Source organism: Cannabis sativa, chromosome X (assembly GCF_029168945.1).
Source record: "Cannabis sativa cultivar Pink pepper isolate KNU-18-1 chromosome X, ASM2916894v1, whole genome shotgun sequence".
Taxonomy (NCBI): Eukaryota; Viridiplantae; Streptophyta; class Magnoliopsida; order Rosales; family Cannabaceae; genus Cannabis; species Cannabis sativa.
The window spans coordinates 20914817-20934391 of record NC_083610.1 but is presented as its reverse complement, the minus strand read 5'-3'; the positions used below and the strand labels follow the sequence as shown (position 1 = coordinate 20934391).

The 19575-nt window shown below is 31.0% G+C and overlaps 2 protein-coding genes across 4 annotated transcripts; both read left to right on the top strand.

Annotated features, from left to right (window-relative positions):
• Window positions 1-4275: 4275 nt before the first annotated feature.
• Window positions 4276-10818, top strand: LOC115702909 (probable ubiquitin-conjugating enzyme E2 23). Of its 3 annotated transcripts, XM_030630373.2 has the most exons (9): window positions 4307-4483; window positions 5342-7408; window positions 7992-8141; window positions 8491-8988; window positions 9261-9327; window positions 9434-9573; window positions 9678-9989; window positions 10100-10396; window positions 10750-10818. In XM_030630373.2, the coding sequence occupies exons 2-8, from the start codon at window positions 5357-5359 to the stop codon at window positions 10352-10354; spliced, it is 3474 nt and encodes a 1157-aa protein (XP_030486233.2). In that variant the 5' UTR covers window positions 4307-4483; window positions 5342-5356; the 3' UTR covers window positions 10355-10396; window positions 10750-10818. The 3 variants fall into 3 exon arrangements, with proteins under 3 accessions (XP_030486231.2, XP_030486233.2, XP_030486232.2); XM_030630371.2 differs by lacking the exon at window positions 10750-10818 and having other exon boundaries at window positions 4276-4483; window positions 10100-10664; XM_030630372.2 differs by lacking the exon at window positions 10750-10818 and having other exon boundaries at window positions 5348-7408; window positions 10100-10664.
• A 4595-nt stretch (window positions 10819-15413) lies between these two features.
• Window positions 15414-19005, top strand: LOC115702910 (polyadenylate-binding protein RBP47). The gene is made up of 6 exons (XM_030630374.2): window positions 15414-16067; window positions 16895-17378; window positions 17834-17916; window positions 17988-18118; window positions 18270-18366; window positions 18607-19005. Exons 1-6 carry the CDS (start codon window positions 15660-15662, stop codon window positions 18721-18723), a joined length of 1320 nt encoding a protein of 439 aa, XP_030486234.2. The 5' UTR covers window positions 15414-15659; the 3' UTR covers window positions 18724-19005.
• The last annotated feature ends 570 nt before the right edge of the window (window positions 19006-19575 follow it).

Below are 19575 nucleotides of genomic sequence, written 5' to 3'. Positions count from 1 at the left end.
CATTTGCATCCTTGATGGATTATAATTTTTTATAACTAATATTTATTAATTTTTAAAATTAATTTTTTTATTTTAGAATAAATTAAAATTATTTATTTTATTTTAGAATAATTTGAGGCACAAATAATTAAGTTTAACTCCTGTTTACGTATAAATATTTAAATTTAAATTTAGACGATAGTAATAATTAAATTATATTTCTTGAACTTCACCGTTAAGTGTGAAGTTAATGGTCACGTTATAGTTCTTGATTGCTCCATATTATTAAATTTTTATTTTTTATTTAAAAATTCAATTGAATATACCTACAGAAGTTTCAGAAATACAACTTCGATACTATTACCGTCAAAATTAAACTTATTATTTATTTGTAACCGAGAATTAGACTTAAATAATTATACCATAAATTATTCTTTTTATTTTAGGTACAGTGGCGACAAAATTTGTAATCAAGTATTAAAATATTTTATGGCAATACTCTTTACTTTTTTTTTTACAAACTCTTTAAATGTGATTAAAATGACACATAAAAAATAATTTCTATTAGATATAAAATAATTTAAAAATTACTTAAAAAATCTAAAAGTTAAAACAAACAAAAAATAATAAAGAAAATTCAAATATTAAAATGAGTGATATTTGTGATAATTTTTATTGATTTAAGAATAAAAATTAAATATTAAAATGAATGACATTTGTGATAGAGTTTTTTTGCGGCTAAACTCTCTCAATTATAATTCCACTTGTACTTAACTCTCCAAGCTCAAATTTGATGGTAAAATCCTCTAAACTACAAAACTATTAATAAATTTAAGATGTTATCTATTTTTTACCAATGTCAACTTGAATTGCTTGTGTGTACACTTTTATACACGTGATACGTTTATATTAATACACGTAAATTTTTATTTAACAATTATAAAAATATAATATTTTTGAATTTTTATTTTTATAATTTTATTTAATTTTAAAATAAATTTTCAAATAATTTTGAAATAATAATATTAGGTGTACCAATATAAACGTGTCATGTGTACAATAGTATACACATAAACAGTCCATGGTAACAGTTAACCGACACCTTAAATTTGCTAACAGTTTAATAGTTTAGAAGATTTTACTGCCAAAATTTAAACTTAAAGAGTTTAGTTGCCAAAAACTCTTTGTAATATATTTGTTTATTAAAAAAAAAAGAAATGATCCTTTATTTTTTGCTATGAAACTAGAAATCACCCTTAAATGATTATAAATTGAATATTATGGCATCAACTTTGGCATTTGAAAATTATCTTAAAGATCAAGAATTTTCTTTGGAGAGTTGTCACTGGTTGTCTCCGAACATGTCTACAACTTATTATAAAGCATGTCGATTAAGGGTGGGCATCCGATCCAATCCAACCTTTTTTTCCTCATCCGATCCAATCTAATTAGTAATTGGATTTAGAAAATCATCATCCGATCCAATTCAATTAGACCTCAAAATCCAATCCAATCCAATTACTCATTGGATTAGATCGGTTTTTTAATTGGATATCCAATTACACACCTAAATTTCAATATTAGCTTAAAAATATAAAGAAAAATACGTAAAAAACTAAGTATCACTTTTTATTTAAGTTTAATACTTCATAAATATACTATTCTTACAAGTGTATTGTAGCTAAAAGCTTTAAATAATTAAAATAATAACATTTCTAAGTAATAAAATATAACAAAACATCATGAAAATAAATACACTAAACAATCAAGTGTTACAAATTCAACCTACAAAAAAATCTAATAAAAATATAATAAATATTTATTATATTTTTCAATATTTTTTATTATATAAATATTTTTTTAATATATATAAATGTAATTGGATTGGATCGGTTTTTAATTGGATTTTGAGATTGGCATCCAATAACCAATCCAATCCAATTATAATCCAACTTTTAACATCCAATCCAATCCAATTGTAATTGGATATCCAACTTTTTGTAATTGGATTGGATTGGATCGGTTCGGTTCAATTGGATTGGATTGAATGATGCCCACAGCTATCTGTCTCGTATATGTGTTTCTCATTAGCCATGCTCTTATCTCTTGCCCATTTACTGACTCTTGTTGGCGAAAGTTTGGAGCTATTTTTGTTTTTGATCCTGGTGGTTCTTTTAGAAGGTGGCTGGAAATCATTTTTAAATCTTTTGTAGCTAATATGGTTTGTAGTATTGTTATGACTTACTAGGTTGATTGGAAAGCTGAAAACAATATCATTTGGAAGAAAGTTTTTACCCATTTTAAATTTCAAATACTCAGAGCAAAAAGAAAGTTTTTCTTCTTTTTCACTTTTTTACTAATTTTTTGTAATTAGATTGGATTAGATTGGTTCAGTGTAATTAAATCATAAAAATGTTTGATTACAACTAAACTAAATCTATCATTATATATATATTTAAAAAACATAATATTTAAATTATAATTTAACTAAAGGGAGAAAATAACCAATAAATTTTAAAACACATACATAAAATTTATATTTATTTTATTATATTATTACATATATATGCGAAAATCTTATGGTGCAAACATGGTGTTTAGATTAGATCATCTAGACCATCCAAATATCAATCATAATTTGAATTTAAAATGAAAATAATTAAATACATAAATCTATTCTATATTTTAAGTGAAAAATATAATTCCATATGGAAAAGTTATTATTTATTTATATTGCTAGTGATTTGAATTTATTAAATTAGAAACACCTTACTTGTATTAAAAAAAAGTTGTTGACCCATGGCTATCTTACATTTAAAATAAGAAAAGTAAACATCAATTATTAACCAAAAAAAAATGAACATAATTTTAATGTTCAAACGATTTAAAATTGCCCAACATTATGTGAAAAAGAAAAGAATAAATATCAAAGTTTATATTATAAATAAAATGTTAAAAATGGAATTGTTTTAAAGTCAATATTTAAAACTTTATTACTTTCTACGTTAACAAAATTTAAAATGCGTTTGAAAATTTACCTCGTAATTGAAATTGAGTATAATTCAAAGTAATAACGAGATTTGACATGTTTGTTCAACTAAATAATTATACAGTATTTATATTATTAGAGGTAATTGAGGGGGAAATAAAAATTCATATGCAATTACTATATAACATCTAAATAAATATTATATTTTAAATAAAATATTATTATTCTCTTGTATGATTATTACCTTAATAATTACACTACTTAATAATTATTCAATTATTTCAAACACACCCTTATTATAAACACTTTTTTTTATTGATAAATATTTCAATACAAATAAACTTGAAGTAGGTTTTTTTAGTCTTTTAAATCACAACAAAATCCGTTTCAAAAAAAAAAAAAAAGTCACAACAAAATCAACATATGCCTTTTTTCTATTGATGTTTTTTAGTATAAAAGCATGAGTAATTACTACTCGGTGAGTGGGTTGTTAAATAACTCCAAATTTATAATGAGTTTTGTTGTTGTTGTTATTAAACCCTATTTCAATAGAATATGTAAATAGAATGTGGTCATCTATATATAAAAATAAAAACAAAAGTAAAAATAAATTTGATGAATTCAAATGTTGATTATATTTCAAGGCAAAAGTTTATTCAAAATGTTTTATTTTGTATACTTCTTACAAAAAGGATACCTTGTCTTTCTCCAAACACCTAAGAAAGCACAACCCATTTTCTTTCTTTCTTTATTATTCATTATATGAAAAAAAAAAATGTTATGAATAATAAATAATAAATTTTTTGGACGATTCTACCGTGCACCCACTAAAAAAAGTGTATAAGTTTTTTAGTCAATTTTTTTTATAGTTGTATATGCTATATAGTTATTTAAGATATTCGGTAAAATTTTAAAAATTTAAAATAATTTACAATATAGAAAGCAATGTTTAAATAATTTATTTTACACGTATATAAAATAAAAGAGTCACGCGTGTAATATATTGTTTAAAACTTATTTATTTTCGACATATTAAATTTTTTAAAATTTTACATCATGTATAAGAATCACATTAACAAAATTCCCTTATGTGCCCAAACATATAAAAGTATATTGTACAATAGAATTTTTTAAAAGTTTTTTTTCTTTAAAAAATAAAAGTTGTAGAGAAGCCCATTCATGAAGGTCTTTACTCTCATAAGTCAAGTCAACACATCCAACGGTGGTGAATGCACCAACTCATCAGCCTTAGATAAGTAAATTACGGATATACCCTCAACATCGCTTGCTTGTTCCAATTTCATCCCTCTTTTTATATTCTTCTCCAGCTGAACAAAATATACCTCTCATAGCCTCGCCTGCAAACGCTTTATCATTTCTCTTCTTCATTTTTTTTCTTCAACAATTACAAATTCATCAATAATATATATATTTATATATATTTATATGTATATGTATTGGCTCTTCATCTAGCTCACGACCACTTCCGCTCTCGAAATTTCTGGTTCCAAATAGGTAAATTTCACCTAAAGAATCAAGCAATCTTGCAATTTTATCGCTCTTCCAGTTTGATTTCAAATACACAGTTTTTAATGGGTTTCCCTCTTTTTATTTTTGAATACATGTGCTTCAAACTTCAATATATTTGAATCTGTGATATTATTGACATCCTTATTGGGATTTGCTACTGTGTTTTGAGTTGGATTGGAGATATTTTATTTAATGGGCTTTATTGATTATAATCGGTGAATAATGAACTGGGTATTGCTTTATTAGATTTTTACGGATTTTATGTCAATGGCGTTCAAATTTGTTGTTGAATCTGATTGCAAGTGTTTTGTATACATACACACATAAACACTATATGCTTTCATGTTTCGTGTTTGTGGATACTTAGTACTTGAGTACATGGTTTTGTCTTTGCTGAGAAACCTTTGTCTCTTAACATTGTTTTATTCTCAATTGATCATGAATGAAAGAAAGAGAAGATATGCATTGTTCATTTTGATTATTAATTTTTATATAAACAACAGATATTTGCTACTTACTGGACTTGAACATATGTGATATATATTTTGTTATGATGTCATTTTTGGATCTCGTTTCAATGATTTCATAACACGCTTTGAAATAAGAAGTTGAAAAAATTTAGGCATGTGAAGATGATAGCTGAATGAATCTAACATCAAAAGTACCACGTGTAATTATTGGTGTTTTGTTTTGTGGGGAAGTGACAAATGCTTAGGATTGTGAGATGAAGACTTGTTATTGTTATTGATTTTCCTAAGTTTGCTTGACACACGATTTTAATTTTTAATAGTTTTCAATGTGTGACTGTAAGATAAGCAAATATCTTACCTTGTTTTTATTTAGTTTCAGGATTTTGAGATGGGAACTGTGAAGAATAACAGTATTCATAACGAGAATGAGCCTGGGACAAGTACACAAGATTATGATTCTTTGGACCAGAATGATTCTTTAACTAATCTAAACATTGTCAGTGAAAGGAAGGATGCAAAAACCACAGGAGATGCTGTCAATAATACTAACACTGTTCCATATATCTATAGACAAGATGTTGTAAGAAGAGAAACTGGTATGATTGGGGTTGTGACAGAAGTTGCTGGTGATTCGGACTCTGATAGCAGTATCACTGATGATGATGACGATGGTGATGATGAAGATGAAGTTGATGACAACGATGACGATGGTGAAAATGAGGGAGAAGTTGGTGATGAGAGTTCAAATCTGAACGAGAGTGATGATAAAGATACTAATAGTAATAGAGGTAATTTGGAGAGTGGCCCACTTCCTGCCGACCAGGTTCGAGTACTTTGGATAGATCAAACTGAGTCAATGCAAAGTATTAATGGGTTAACAGTTATTGATCGAGGATTTTTACATGGGGATTATGTTGCTGCTGCTTCAGACCCTTCTGGACAGGTGGGTGTTGTTGTGGATGTGAATATGTTTGTTGATTTGCTAGCTCATGATGGTTCAATTGTTAAAGATGTGTCCTCTAAAGAACTTAAACGTGTGAGGGATTTCACTGTTGGAGATTATGCTGTTCTTGGTCCCTGGCTGGGAAGAATTGATGACATTTTAGATAATGTTACAGTGTTGTTTGATGATGGTTCCATGTGTAAGGTTATGAGAGCTGAGCCACAACGTCTCAAACCACTCTCTAAGAATATCCTTGATGATGGACATTTTCCCTACTACCCTGGTCAGCGCGTGAAAGCAAGCTCATCCACTGTTTTCAAGAATTCTAGGTGGCTCTCTGGCTTGTGGAAACCTAATCGGTTAGAAGGCACTGTGACAAAGGTCACAGTTGGATCAGTTTTTATGTACTGGATAGCATCTGCAGGCTATGGGCCAGATTCTTCAACTTCCCCTGCTGAAGAGCAAAGTCCTAAGAACTTGAAACTGTTATCTTGCTTTGCACATGCCAATTGGCAATTAGGTGACTGGTGTCTTTTCTCCTCATCAACACTATCATCCTTTGTTCCTTTGGACAAAGACCTGTCAAGATTAGGGCTTCATGATCCTGTCAACAGTGAATTAGAATCAACTCAAATGGGTAGTGGGTGTGATTCAGAAGGTAGTGCTCCAGAAGAATCAAATGGTAATAATGAATCCTTGGATCTTGATGTGGTTGCTCCATTGGTTGGAAGCAATGAAAATAATCCAAGTAATGGATTAAATGAATCTAGCTCTTGTGCTAGTTCGTTGTCAGTTTCAAAGGAGCCTATTCATGAAACCTGGCCTCTTCATCGTAAAAAGATCCGAAAAGTTGTGGTCAAAAGAGATAAGAAGGCACGAAAGAAGGAGGAAAGCTTTGAAAGAGCTGTTTTGATAGTCAATACCAGGACAAAAGTTGACGTAGCATGGCAAGATGGTACAATAGAGCGTGGATTGACTTCAACAAACTTAATTCCAATTGATAGTCCGGGCGATCATGATTTTGTTGCTGAACAGTATGTGGTGGAGAAGGCCTCTGATGACATTGAAGATGCCTGTGAAGCTAGGCGTGTTGGAGTTGTCAAGAGTGTTAATGCTAAAGAGAAGACAGCTTGTGTAAGGTGGCTAAAATCTGTTTGTAGACCAGAAGATCCTAGAGAGTTTGACAAAGATGAGATTGTGAGTGTATATGAGCTTGAGGGGCATCAGGATTATGACTATTGCTATGGGGATGTTGTTGTTAGACTGTCTCCAGTATCCGTTTCTGTAGAAAGGGTATCTGATAGGGAGGAACCAAAGCAACAAAATGGGAGGAATGATGTCCAAGATCTAGAAAGTTGCTCAGGATATGATGATGTTGATGACACATCTACTGACACAGCTTGTGCAGATTTCTCAGATCTCTCTTGGGTTGGGAATATAACTGGTCTCAAGGATGGTGACATCAAAGTTACATGGGCAGATGGGATGGTTTCCACGGTATTTTCATTTCCTAGCTTCTTAGTGTGAATTTTGTCCTTTTTATTTTTGAACTGTTTTTTTTCTTTCTAATTTCTCATTATCAATCTTATGATTTGGATTTATGGAAATAATGGCATAAATGCTACATTACTCTCCCTCTTTTTTGCAAGAAATTTATTTATTATAGTCACCTAGAATGTTATAGTTTCACATCTCTATTGATAGATGAGTTATTAGTTTAGGGATTAAAGAATCTAAAGCTACTTTAAGTGGGATAAATTATAAGTGAAAGAGGTGAACAATATGATGTTAATAATAATACTCAGTAAGTGTGAGTGAAACAGTACGAACTCGTGGAATGCTTCTGCCAGTTATCATTTGGATACTCTTTTTTGTTGCTCTGAATAAAATAAGTAAAATAAAGTGCGGACACTTTTGAGCAATTGCGTTTGAGATAGTGAAGTTATGAGTTACTTTTATTCTTGATTCACTTTTGTGACTCTTCAGCAATTTTATGGAGGCAATTCCATAATGTATCATTGTATCCTGTAATATTTTAGTGTTGATTATCTAATTGTTTATTTGTTTGATCTATTGGTAGGTTGGACCTCAAGCAATTTATGTAGTTGGCCGAGATGACGACGACTCTATTGCTGATGCAAGTGAGGTTAGTGATGATGCTGCTAGTTGGGAAACAGTTAATGATGATGATGATGATGGAATGGATGATGCTCTTGAGAATATTAAAGAGGTTAGTTTCTGATTAAAAAAAATTTAAACTACTAGAACGACTTACACTCCTGGTTGAGGCGCGATGCCATTCACTAATCCTATAGATGTTCTCTTTCCGTTTTGGGGAAGGGGCTTAGGCGGGGCTGTTCTTAGTAAGAGGGTAAAATAGGTTTTTATCTTAAATAACCCGACCATCAAAGGCGAGTTCTTTCCCCCAAAATGGCAGGTCTTGCCTTGTGCCTCTAACTAATACTTCATTTTAAGGCTATAATATTAATAGAGATTAAAGTATTAAATATGTACTTGGTGAATCTTTTGTTACAAATCTATCTTTGATGAGATGAATGATGCAGTCATTGGTATTTCAGGAAGATGAGATGGATACTATTTCACGGTTGATTTCTGGAGAAGATGAGATGAGCAGAGAGAGTGATTCTGGTAGAAATCCAGCCTTCTCCGTTCCTTTGGCTGCATTTAGGTTTGTTAGCAGATTGGCCAATGGATTATTTTCACGAGGACAAAAAAGTTCGGATCCAATTGGTTTGGAGTCCAAAGGTGAAGTTGAAATTGAAGTTCAGCAGGAAGATGTGTTGGAGACCCCTGAGGATAGAGATTGTAGTTATGATGCCAGTTCTCAGAAATCTATTGTGGTTGATGGCTGTGAATCCGAGACTCATCATAGAAAAGGAGAGGAACATGCTGGCATAGGTACCTCGGAAATGAGGGAGGCTGCAGAAATTTTATGTACTTTGAGAACTGAAGAGCCTGATGCTTCAGAGTGTAAAGAGTTTGACAATTGCTCTTTCAAACGATTTGATATAGCTACAGATCCTTTAGACCATTATTTTCTTGGTTCAAGCGGGCAGGTAATATTCTTTGTCTTTTACACTATTGGGTGAATGTGGAATATAAATTAGAGAATTTTGAGAATCTGAGCAATGTTAATTATAAACTTCAAGAAGATTGTTTAAGAGATTTTCTTTCTAATCTATTGAAAAGTTCCTTCCAAGTATTTTTTTTCGTAATAAGTCCAGTCGTAACTTTAAAGTTCAAATATATTTTAAATTTATGACACTGGTATGTTGTGAAAGATGTCTCTATTTTAATGCTCATATTACTTGCTTGTCGACAATTTCAGAACAACGGAAGAAAGTGGTTTAAGAAGGTTCAGCAAGATTGGAGCATCCTTCAAAACAACCTTCCCGGTAAGCATTTTCTTAGCTTTTTGAGTAATTACATTATTTTGTTACACTTCCATAGTCATGGTGCAGTTTTCAAAGTCTTGGTATAATGATTTGACTATTTTAATAGACGGGATCTATGTACGAGCATATGAAGATAGAATGGATCTCTTAAGGGCAGTTATAGTGGGAGCATACGGGACACCTTACCAAGATGGTCTCTTTTTCTTTGATTTTCACCTTCCACCAGAGTACCCTGATGTTCCCCCAGTAAGACATGGACTTTGACTTGGCATCCCTTGATTTGGGGTTTTCTTTTCGTGTGTAAAGTAAATTCATTTTTATGTTGTCTGACATGGTTTGTTATATTGCAGTCGGCTTACTATCATTCTGGTGGGTGGCGGATAAATCCAAATTTATACGAGGAAGGAAAGGTTTGCCTGAGCCTTTTAAATACTTGGACTGGAAGAGGGAACGAAGTCTGGGATCCAAAGTCTTCTAGCATACTTCAAGTTCTAGTTTCGCTACAGGGTTTGGTGTTGAACTCTAAGCCATATTTTAACGAAGCTGGGTATGATAAGCAGGTTGGGACGGCTGAAGGGGAGAAAAACTCATTGTCATATAACGAAAACACATTCTTATTAAGCTGCAAGACAATGATGTATCTCATGCGGAAACTTCCCAAGGTGATATATCTAATTCCACTATTATGCTCAACTCAATTTACCAATATTAACACCAAGTTCATTTCTCTGTTTGGCTTAGTAATTTGTTTTCATGTTGATGGGATGTTTAGGACTTTGGAGAACTTGTAAAAGAGCACTTCAGGAAGCGCGGTCACTACATTCTTAAGGCGTGTGATTTATATATGAAAGGTTATCTTATAGGTTCTTTGACTAAAGATGCCTCGCTGAGCGACAGAAGTGACCCGAATTCAACTTCAGTTGGTTTCAAGTTGATGTTGGCCAAGATTGTGCCGAAACTTCTCTTGGCTCTGTCCGAGGTTGGAGCTGACTGTGATGAATTTAAGCATCTGCAACACCCGCAGTAATGGCCAATTTGCCAACATGTTTTCATCCATTGATTCAACCAGGTTACTTTTTTTTCTTCATTTCATTGCTGTTCTCTCAAGTTCATAGGGGAAAAAAATTGCAATTTCTCTAGTTGCTCAATGTAAAAGCTTATGGAATTATATGAACTATTTGTTTCTTTAATTTGCCTTAAAAAAAAAAAAGAAACTTGTGTTTTTCTCGAGACCCTTAATCCATTTTAAGAAATTGGGGTTTCTTGAAACAACTTTTTGTTTTGTTTTTTGGGGATTTGGCTGCTAACTAATTGTTCTGATTTTTTCCTTCTTTGCATTCTGAGTCTATTCTTTGCATTTTGTTTTTTAGAGAGTGAAATTTTGGTTACTAATTCTTCATTTTTTTTTTCTTCTTTTCTTAGTTGTGTACAACAAACAAAGCTTTATATACATTTCTTTGCAATATATAAAGGTACATATGTTCTGTGTTAGTTATTTGGAAGCAGTACTGTAATCTTTTTCCTTTCACTTGTACTATTCCAAGTTATGATCTCTTGTAACAATTGCAGTAGAATCCAAGGATCCTGAGTACTTGTGTGTGTGCATAGCTATATTTACATTTTAATAAAGAGAAATGCTATAAGGTATTGGTGTATTTAAATATTGAATTTCGTATATTTTAATTTAATAATTATTATAGAATATAGTTAATTATTTCACAAGGTGCCACTTGATGCTCTTTAATAAGATCTATTATAAAGTTAAGATTTAATTATGATTTTTTTCTTTTGAATTTTGATGTGTATCAAATTATACTCTTTGAATTTTTCTAACCGTTAAATTTTTTTCCTTAAATTTAATATACTCTTGTTTTCAGTAATAAAATCTAATGTTTGAAAAACAATGAAAACAATATTTTCATTTTATTTAAATACATTAAGCTGTTTTGAGTCCATCAAATATTGTTTTGGTCTAATTTTTAGTTCTTTATAGAATGTTCTAAGTGACATTACCAAATGTTGTTAACTATTTTTAAAGAATTTGACCAATGTTTTTTTATATAATATTATAAAATTTTATAATGCACCACTATTTGTTTCAGTATTCGAGAGATTTTTTTAGTTTAATTCTTTTATGTTCGTTTACAGTATAGTTATTTAAGACATTTTATTAAATTTTGAGAAATTTAAAAAAAATTAATACGCTAAAAAATAATGTTCAAATAGTTGGACATGTGACTCTTTTATTTTAAGGTAAATACTATTTTGGATCCTGTGTTTTGTAGAAGTTATAGATTGAATTCTCAGGTTTGTTAAATGATAAAATAGACCTTGTATTTTCTAAAATTGTAAAAATAATATTTTTGAGCTTAATTTTCGACAACTTTTTTTTTTTTAATATAAACAACTTTAAGACAATTCTTACCATGGACAGATACAGAAAGTGTAAACAGTTTTGTCATAAATACATTTAGATCGGATTATTATTAAATTTTGTTTTGACAGAAAATTAGTTCAGGATCCTATTTGTACTATTTTGGAAAATACATGGTCTATTTTGTCATTTACCTTTGTAAAACACAGGTCCAAAATGGTATTTACCTTTTATTTTATGAGTATGTAAAATAAACGGTTTAAACTAGGGTGTGCATAAATTGATCCAATCGAATGAGAACCGACCGATCCAATTACAACCGACCGCCAAACATTGAATATCCAATTATGATCGGATCAGATTGGATGTTATTTTAAAATATCCAATTGGATCGGATCGGGGTGGATGGGACGTCTAAAAATTCAATACATCCAACATCTAATCGAACTAATTTATATTTACATTTAGTTTGGATGAGTAATTAGAGATTTTATATTGTTATACGTCAAATCGATATATGTATATATGAAAATTAACATTAAAATTTTACTCTTTTTTTCTTGGATTGGATGGATTTAGTCCAATCCAATACAAACTAAACCTAAAATATTGGATGGATCCGATCCGATCCAAAAAATACTAGGTCTAAAAACTAAAATATTGGATAAACCCAAATTAAACCAATAAATATATATGAAATACATCCAATGGATGGAACCGATTCAATACAGCATCCAATAAATGATCCAATCCAATGGATGTTGGATCGATTGGATGATTGAAATTGATTGGATCAGATCGGATGGTAAAATCTAACATCCAATATATGATTGGATCGGATCTAGATAGGCCTAAAAACATTGAATGTGATCCAATGAACGTCCATAGTTTAAACATTACTTTCTATATTGTAAATTATTTCGAAACATACACGATTATGAATTTTTTTTGAGTAAAAAATTTTTTTAGATGCCCAAAATAGATATGGATGTATGAGTACATTCATTTTAAGGGTGTATTATACCCTATAAGGCTATAATATATATAAAAATATAGTGTTTCTGCAATGTATTTCCTTAAAAAAAGATGCACTCTCTACTAATTTTACATTATAATTATTTAAGATATCTTATAAAATTTTAAAAATTTTGAAATAATTTACAACATAAAAGACGATATTTAAACTGTTTATTTCGCAGTTGTATAAAATAAAATATTTACGCGTGTTGTTTGAATCTGTTTCAGCATATTATATTTTTTTGATTTTTTTAAAATTTTATAAAATATCTTAAATAATTATAATGTACATAATTACCAAAAAAAAATATATTGTAGAATTTTTTTAAAAAACTAATGTTATGTAAACTATTTTTAAAGAATTTCCTAAAAAAAATAGAAAACAATAATTTGAATATAACGAACTAACACGTATTCAGTGAATCAAAATTTAACTGAATAAAAGTAAGAACATTATTATTTAACAAAAAAAACATTTAAGTATTAATACTGAAAAAAAGAGTTTAAGTATAACAAACTCGAAACTTCGAGAATTTATAGGCTAACTATTTTCTTTAAAGTTTAAAGTGAGTTTAGTTGTTAGGAAATAAATAAATAAATAAATATAAATAAAATATTGTTTAAGTTTGCAAGTGGATGATGAGCTGACTCAGCAGCCAAGCCAAGCCAAGTGGGATGGGAGTGGGTCCCACAAAGTCACGGACGGCTAACGTGTTCTCTCTTCTTATTACGTAATACGACGACGTAATAAACGAGGTCCTATTAAGAATAAATAGCACATTCTTATATTTTGTCCCTTAATTTTGTTTAATTGCAAAAATTATCCCAAACCATAAAAGTCCTTCGCAAATTTGTCCCTTAATTTTTAAATAATTTATTCATACGATTATGGGTCACAAACATAGTCACACTATGAGAGTTTATATAATAACTTTGAGTTTTTTTTTTTTTTTCTTTTTTAAAACTAAAAAATCACTTGGTGGATATCTTTTTCTCACTCTTTCAGTAACTTAAATTTATTAAAAAACTAGACCCGAACACAATTCGTGATACGAAAAATTTGTAAAACACGAACACGAATATGACCAGAATAAATTTTGTGTCATGTCGAACCTGCAAAATCTCGTGTTGTATTGGCAGATTGTAAGTTAAATAGTTGTTTTTAGTGTAATCATATCGTGTAGAGTTCCTAAATTTATTTTACATAGTTGACACGAACACGATTCGTGACACAAAAAATTTATAAAACACGAACACAAACATGAGCCGAATAATTTTGCTGTCGTGCTGAACTCGTAAAATCTTGAGTCATATGTTCGTGTCAAACCCACGGGTCTTGACCTGAATTGTCACTTCTATCTCGAGGGTTCTCATCCTATTAAGGATGACACCGCTACAATAAGCTAGCCTGTAAAAAGACTAAGCATAATCTTTTTGTGACGAGATTCAAACCCTGACCCAAACAAAAGAAAATACTTTATTGATATTAAACATACCAACATTAACTTTAAGAATATATATTTATATTCACATAATTTATTACTATAATTCATATATTTATAGATTTTTAAACTGCATCATTAACATTATGTTAGTGCTACATTCTTAAAAGAATTAAAGAGAGTATAACTGTAGAGAATATTTACAATGATGAGTTTTAGGCTATTTAGTATTTTTGTCTTCCCAATTATTACATATGTATTATTGTGTCTCTGAACTTTTTAGCTCGTTACAAATAGTCCTTAAGCTATTCACGGTATTATGAATTAGTTCTCTGTCAAGTTTGGTCACACGTGGCACATCACCGCCTATAATTTTACATTTAAGAAATAAAAATTATGTATTTTTAAAAAATTATTAAAGTTAAAATTAATTAATAACTAAGAAAATTACTTAAAATTATTATTATTTTTTTTTAAATTAATTACACACATGACAGTATTACGTTATTGTCATGACAACTTATTAAGCAGTTATGTTATTATTTTGTTTGTCATGTGACAAAACTTGACAGAATGATTAATTTATAATACTACAAATAGTTCAATGACCATTTTTAACGAGTGGCAGAATAGTACATAATTCATAATTCGGGGACAATAATCTTAAATAGTTTTATTTTTATTATTCAAAGGAAATTTTTTACAATGAAAGTAATTTAGATTACAAAATTTAATAAGAATCAAAATTAGGGAAATTTATTTTAGTCTAGTTTAATTTTTTGTCTCCTAAACATTGACATGTACTGAATCATGCTCCTTGAATTTTTTTAAGTCGTTAAAAGTTCTTCCCGAACTATGGTTTAAGATTGTTAAATTTAAGGACTTTTGTCAAATTTTACTAAACAAAGTCCGACGTGGATGAAAATTTAGAAGACACACTTTTATACTTTTGAAAGTTCATAAGTTATGATTTAGTAAATATTAAAATTCGAGGAGCAGAATTTAATATATAGACAATCTCCATATTAGTAAAATTGAATGAACTTGAATAAAAATCCTTAAATCTAACCATTTCAATAGTTTAAAAAAAATTTTTAACGACCTAAAAATTCATAAAATATGATTTGGTGTGAAAATTGACAAAAAAACCTAATTAGATTTTATTTTTAATATTAATTAATTAATAAAAAATGAAAAGAAAAAAAATTGAAAAACTATTATATTATATAAATATATATTATAATGTATATATTTAAACACACAAAGCAAACAAACCCCAAATCGAAGATCTACAAAATACAACTCTTTTCTCTTTCTCGATAGATACCTCGCTCGCCTCCTCCTCCTCCTTTATAACCCATCTTAAACTCACTCAGCCTCTTTCTCTTTCTCTTTCACTTTCTCTCTCTCCAAACAGAGCCCACCATAGTGAATTTACCAAAAACTACCCTCCTCAACGCGATTCACAGACCAGAGGAACACACATAGCTACAATATTCATGGCGCAGCAGCCTACACCTAACGCTGCTACTGGGGATCTGACTCGCCACCAGCCGCCGCAACAACAACAACAACAACAACAACAGCAGCAGCAGCCACAACAACAGTGGGCTCAGCAACAACAACAACAGCAGCAGCAGCAGCAACAATGGATGGCTATGCAGTACCCGGCGGCGGCCATGGTTATGATGCAACAACAGATGATGATGTACCCGCAGCATTACATGGCGGCCGCCGCTTATAACCAACAACCTCATTACCAGCAACAACCGCCGCATCCTTATCATCAACAGAAACAGTTTTCGCAGTCTCATAAGCAGGATGAGATCAGAACGATCTGGGTTGGTGACCTTCATCATTGGATGGATGAGACTTACCTCCATGGATGTTTTGCTCACACCGGTCAGGTATAAAATTTACTTCTTTTTTTTTTTTTGTTTTTGTTTTTGAATCTTGTTTTTGTTATTGGATCGTTTACTTGTTTTTCAGATGCTTATTTGTTGATTTGCTTTGATTGTAATATTGTGATTGAGAATGTACTTCATTGTTACTTAATCTTAACCAGGAATTGTAGATCGACATTTTAAGTAATAATGAATTGAAGAATTTTTTGACTAGTTATTCTATGAATCTTGGTTGTATTGTTGTCATGTCAGTTTGTTTGGATTCTGTTTAGGTGGTTTAAGTTTTTTCTTGACATGGAAAAACTGTTTCAAGTAATAGGAGATATAAGGGGATCCAGAAATATCCTTGGGACACTGTTATTCATATTTATAATTTGATACTAAGTTTCCTTTGTGATTTTTGCTTGAAGAATCACATGGTCTTTGTGTGAAGACATATCTTGTTTCTGTTTCTCTAAATTCTGTTTAGCCTTGTTGGTTTGCTATTATAAAGATGGATGAAAATATGTGTTCATAGAATTATCATTTTGGGGAGGAGACTGAGGCAGGAGTAATTTAGTTTTGATTCGACGATAAATAATGACAGATCTGTTTGTTGTTTAACACTCTTTTATGTCAATTTTATTTTGTGAATCTTCTTTCACAGTCCATACTTCATCCAGAAGATAGACACAAGAAGTATTTTATCTGAAATGCTTTCTAATTAGGTTTATGTTTTCTTTTAATTTTTCTATTTGGACATGGTAGAAAGTGTCGAGTTAGCTGTTCTCTTGAACCTTTTATTTATAGTTTATGTACTAAGTTTCAGAGTTTTGATCTTATATTTGCAGGTTTTCTCAGTGAAAGTTATACGCAACAAGCAAACCGGCCAGTCAGAGGGATATGGCTTTGTGGAGTTTTATTCACGTGAAGCAGCTGAGAAAGTTTTGCAGAGCTTTAATGGTACATCGATGCCAAACACAGAGCAGCCCTTCCGCTTAAATTGGGCAACTTTCAGTGCGGGTGAAAAGAGATCGGATTCTGGTTCTGATTTATCTATATTCGTAGGAGATTTGGCTGCAGATGTGACTGATGCAACATTGCAGGAAACCTTTTCTAGTAGATTTTCATCAGTTAAAGCTGCTAAAGTTGTTATTGATTCAAATACTGGTCGTTCAAAGGGTTATGGTTTTGTTAGGTTTAGTGATGAAAATGAGAGGACAAGGGCCATAACCGAAATGAATGGGGTGTATTGTTCAAGCAGACCCATGCGCATCGGTGTTGCTACTCCCAAAAAATCATCTGGGTACCAGCAGCAACAATATAATTCACAAGGTATATTTTTATTGCTTCTAGCTCTTGGTTTCACAACTTGAGAATGCATATATTAGTAGATATACATCTGAGGAAAGAATATTGGATCCCAGGTGAACAGTTCATTTGTTTGCTTTTGGTTCTTTGTGCTAAATCTTTGGACAAGTGTTAATTTTTGTTCACCTTTCCAATTAATTTTGAATTAATACCATGCATCAAAGTACATTTTTCTTTCTTCACTTGGTGATAAACACTAGTCTTTTTATATAGTTTGGGTTAGCTTGTCTTGTTGCTTATGTTATTTTCTATGCAACTTCATTCCCATTAGTCCACTAACTGCTCTTCTCCCCATCACAATAAAAAGACATCTATTTAACTCTCTGTCATTACTGTTGAGAAGTGCTGATCTTGTATATTTGTTTCGACATTCATTTGTAGTGATAAAATAATTTTGTTTCATTTTCTCTCTTCATTAGCTCTGGTATTGGCTGGTGGACATGGTTCAAATGGTGTGGTATCCCAAAGTCCTCAATCTGACAGCGAGTCAAATAACACAACTGTGAGTCCAAGTCTTCCGTGGTAAATCTTTTATAAATGATCTCTGATTTGCTAATCTGATATTCATTTCAGATATTCGTTGGTGGGCTTGATGCTGATGTCAGTGATGAGGACCTCAGGCAGCCTTTTATCCAGTTTGGTGAAATTGTCTCTGTGAAAATTCCCATTGGAAAAGCTTGTGGCTTTGTACAGTTTGCTAATAGGTACCCTTGTAATCTTTATGTCATGACTACTGGTTAGCAGTTATTTAATACAACACACCTTTGTTCGATCAGCATGAAAATTCTATAAGCCGCAAGCATCCGTAACTCTAAAATTACTAGACTCTGACCCCCATTATGTTTGTATTTGCAGAAAGAGTGCTGAAAGTGCAATCCAGACATTAAATGGAACCGTAATTGGCAAGCAAACGGTCCGTCTTTCATGGGGCCGCACACCAGGAAACAAGCAGGTAAAAATTCTTTTGCATGTTGTTCCTGGGTTAATCTTATAACATATTAAAATAACATTATTTTCACCCAAGTTTAAAGGTTCACTCCCAGAGATAGGCCTTATCTTTTCTCTCAAGTTTATCTACTTTAAATAGTGTCATAATTGAATTATGTTGTCATGATAGATTTTCCCATATCTCCCATATCTCTTTCTTTGTAGTCCATGACTGATTTTTCTTGAACTATACGGAATTTAACAGTGGAGAGGAGACTCGAGTAACCAGTGGAACGGATCGCATCACGGAGGGCAAGGTTACGGTGGATATGGATATTCAGTTCAGCAGCAGACTGCAGCTGTGGCTAATGGGGCCTCTTGACAGAAGACGATGAAGCAATACGCGTCGTGTAAAATGAACTTTTTACAGGAGAGGAGTGGGTTTCTTATTAGATATAGTTATAATATCAATCATGATTGAAATAGGGTGGGTTTAGCGCTGCTGCTTTAGCTGAATCTGTAGTTAATCCTGAATTTTGTAGCTGGATTGAATTGGTGTCTCAACATTGTCTTTGCTTGTATTTGCGTTAATACTTTAGAGAGTTTTGGTCTGCGAGTATTATTTTTGTTTATTTTTCAATGGACGGGGGAGTCCTTCATTTCATTTTTGTTCTTGTTTTTTTGTTTTGTTTTTGTTGATTTGTTTATGTTTGATTGGGTTGGATTGGGTTCGGTTGGGTTTGGGGTATTTTTGAGTTCGAGTTAACATGAGAAACATAGAAAATTATTTTTGAACAAATTTTGTCAATGTGAAATGTATAATATATATTCTTTTTATAATGTTCAAACAGGAAAATTAATTTGTTTTTGTGTGTAAATCTCTCCTCTAAATATTGGTAATTTGGTAGTTTCTTTTTTCCCTCTCTTTAGAGTATATTCTCAAAATCACTACCTTCTATTTCTACCACCAATGGATATGAGTTGGCTATGTGACATTGCAATGCTTCTTTATAGGGTTATTCTTATAATTAAATGGTTTGGTTGTTAACAAATTATAGTTCACGAGTTAATATAATTATGGTTGTTAAGGTTTACAACAATGGCAGTTTTGCTTGAAACTGAAAAAGGGAGATCTCTTTTACCATGTTGACGTGATTAGCAAGACCCAATTGGTTAATTAATTGAGATTAGCTCTCTAATGGGGCGTTTCACAATTAACTAAGAAATAAGGTAC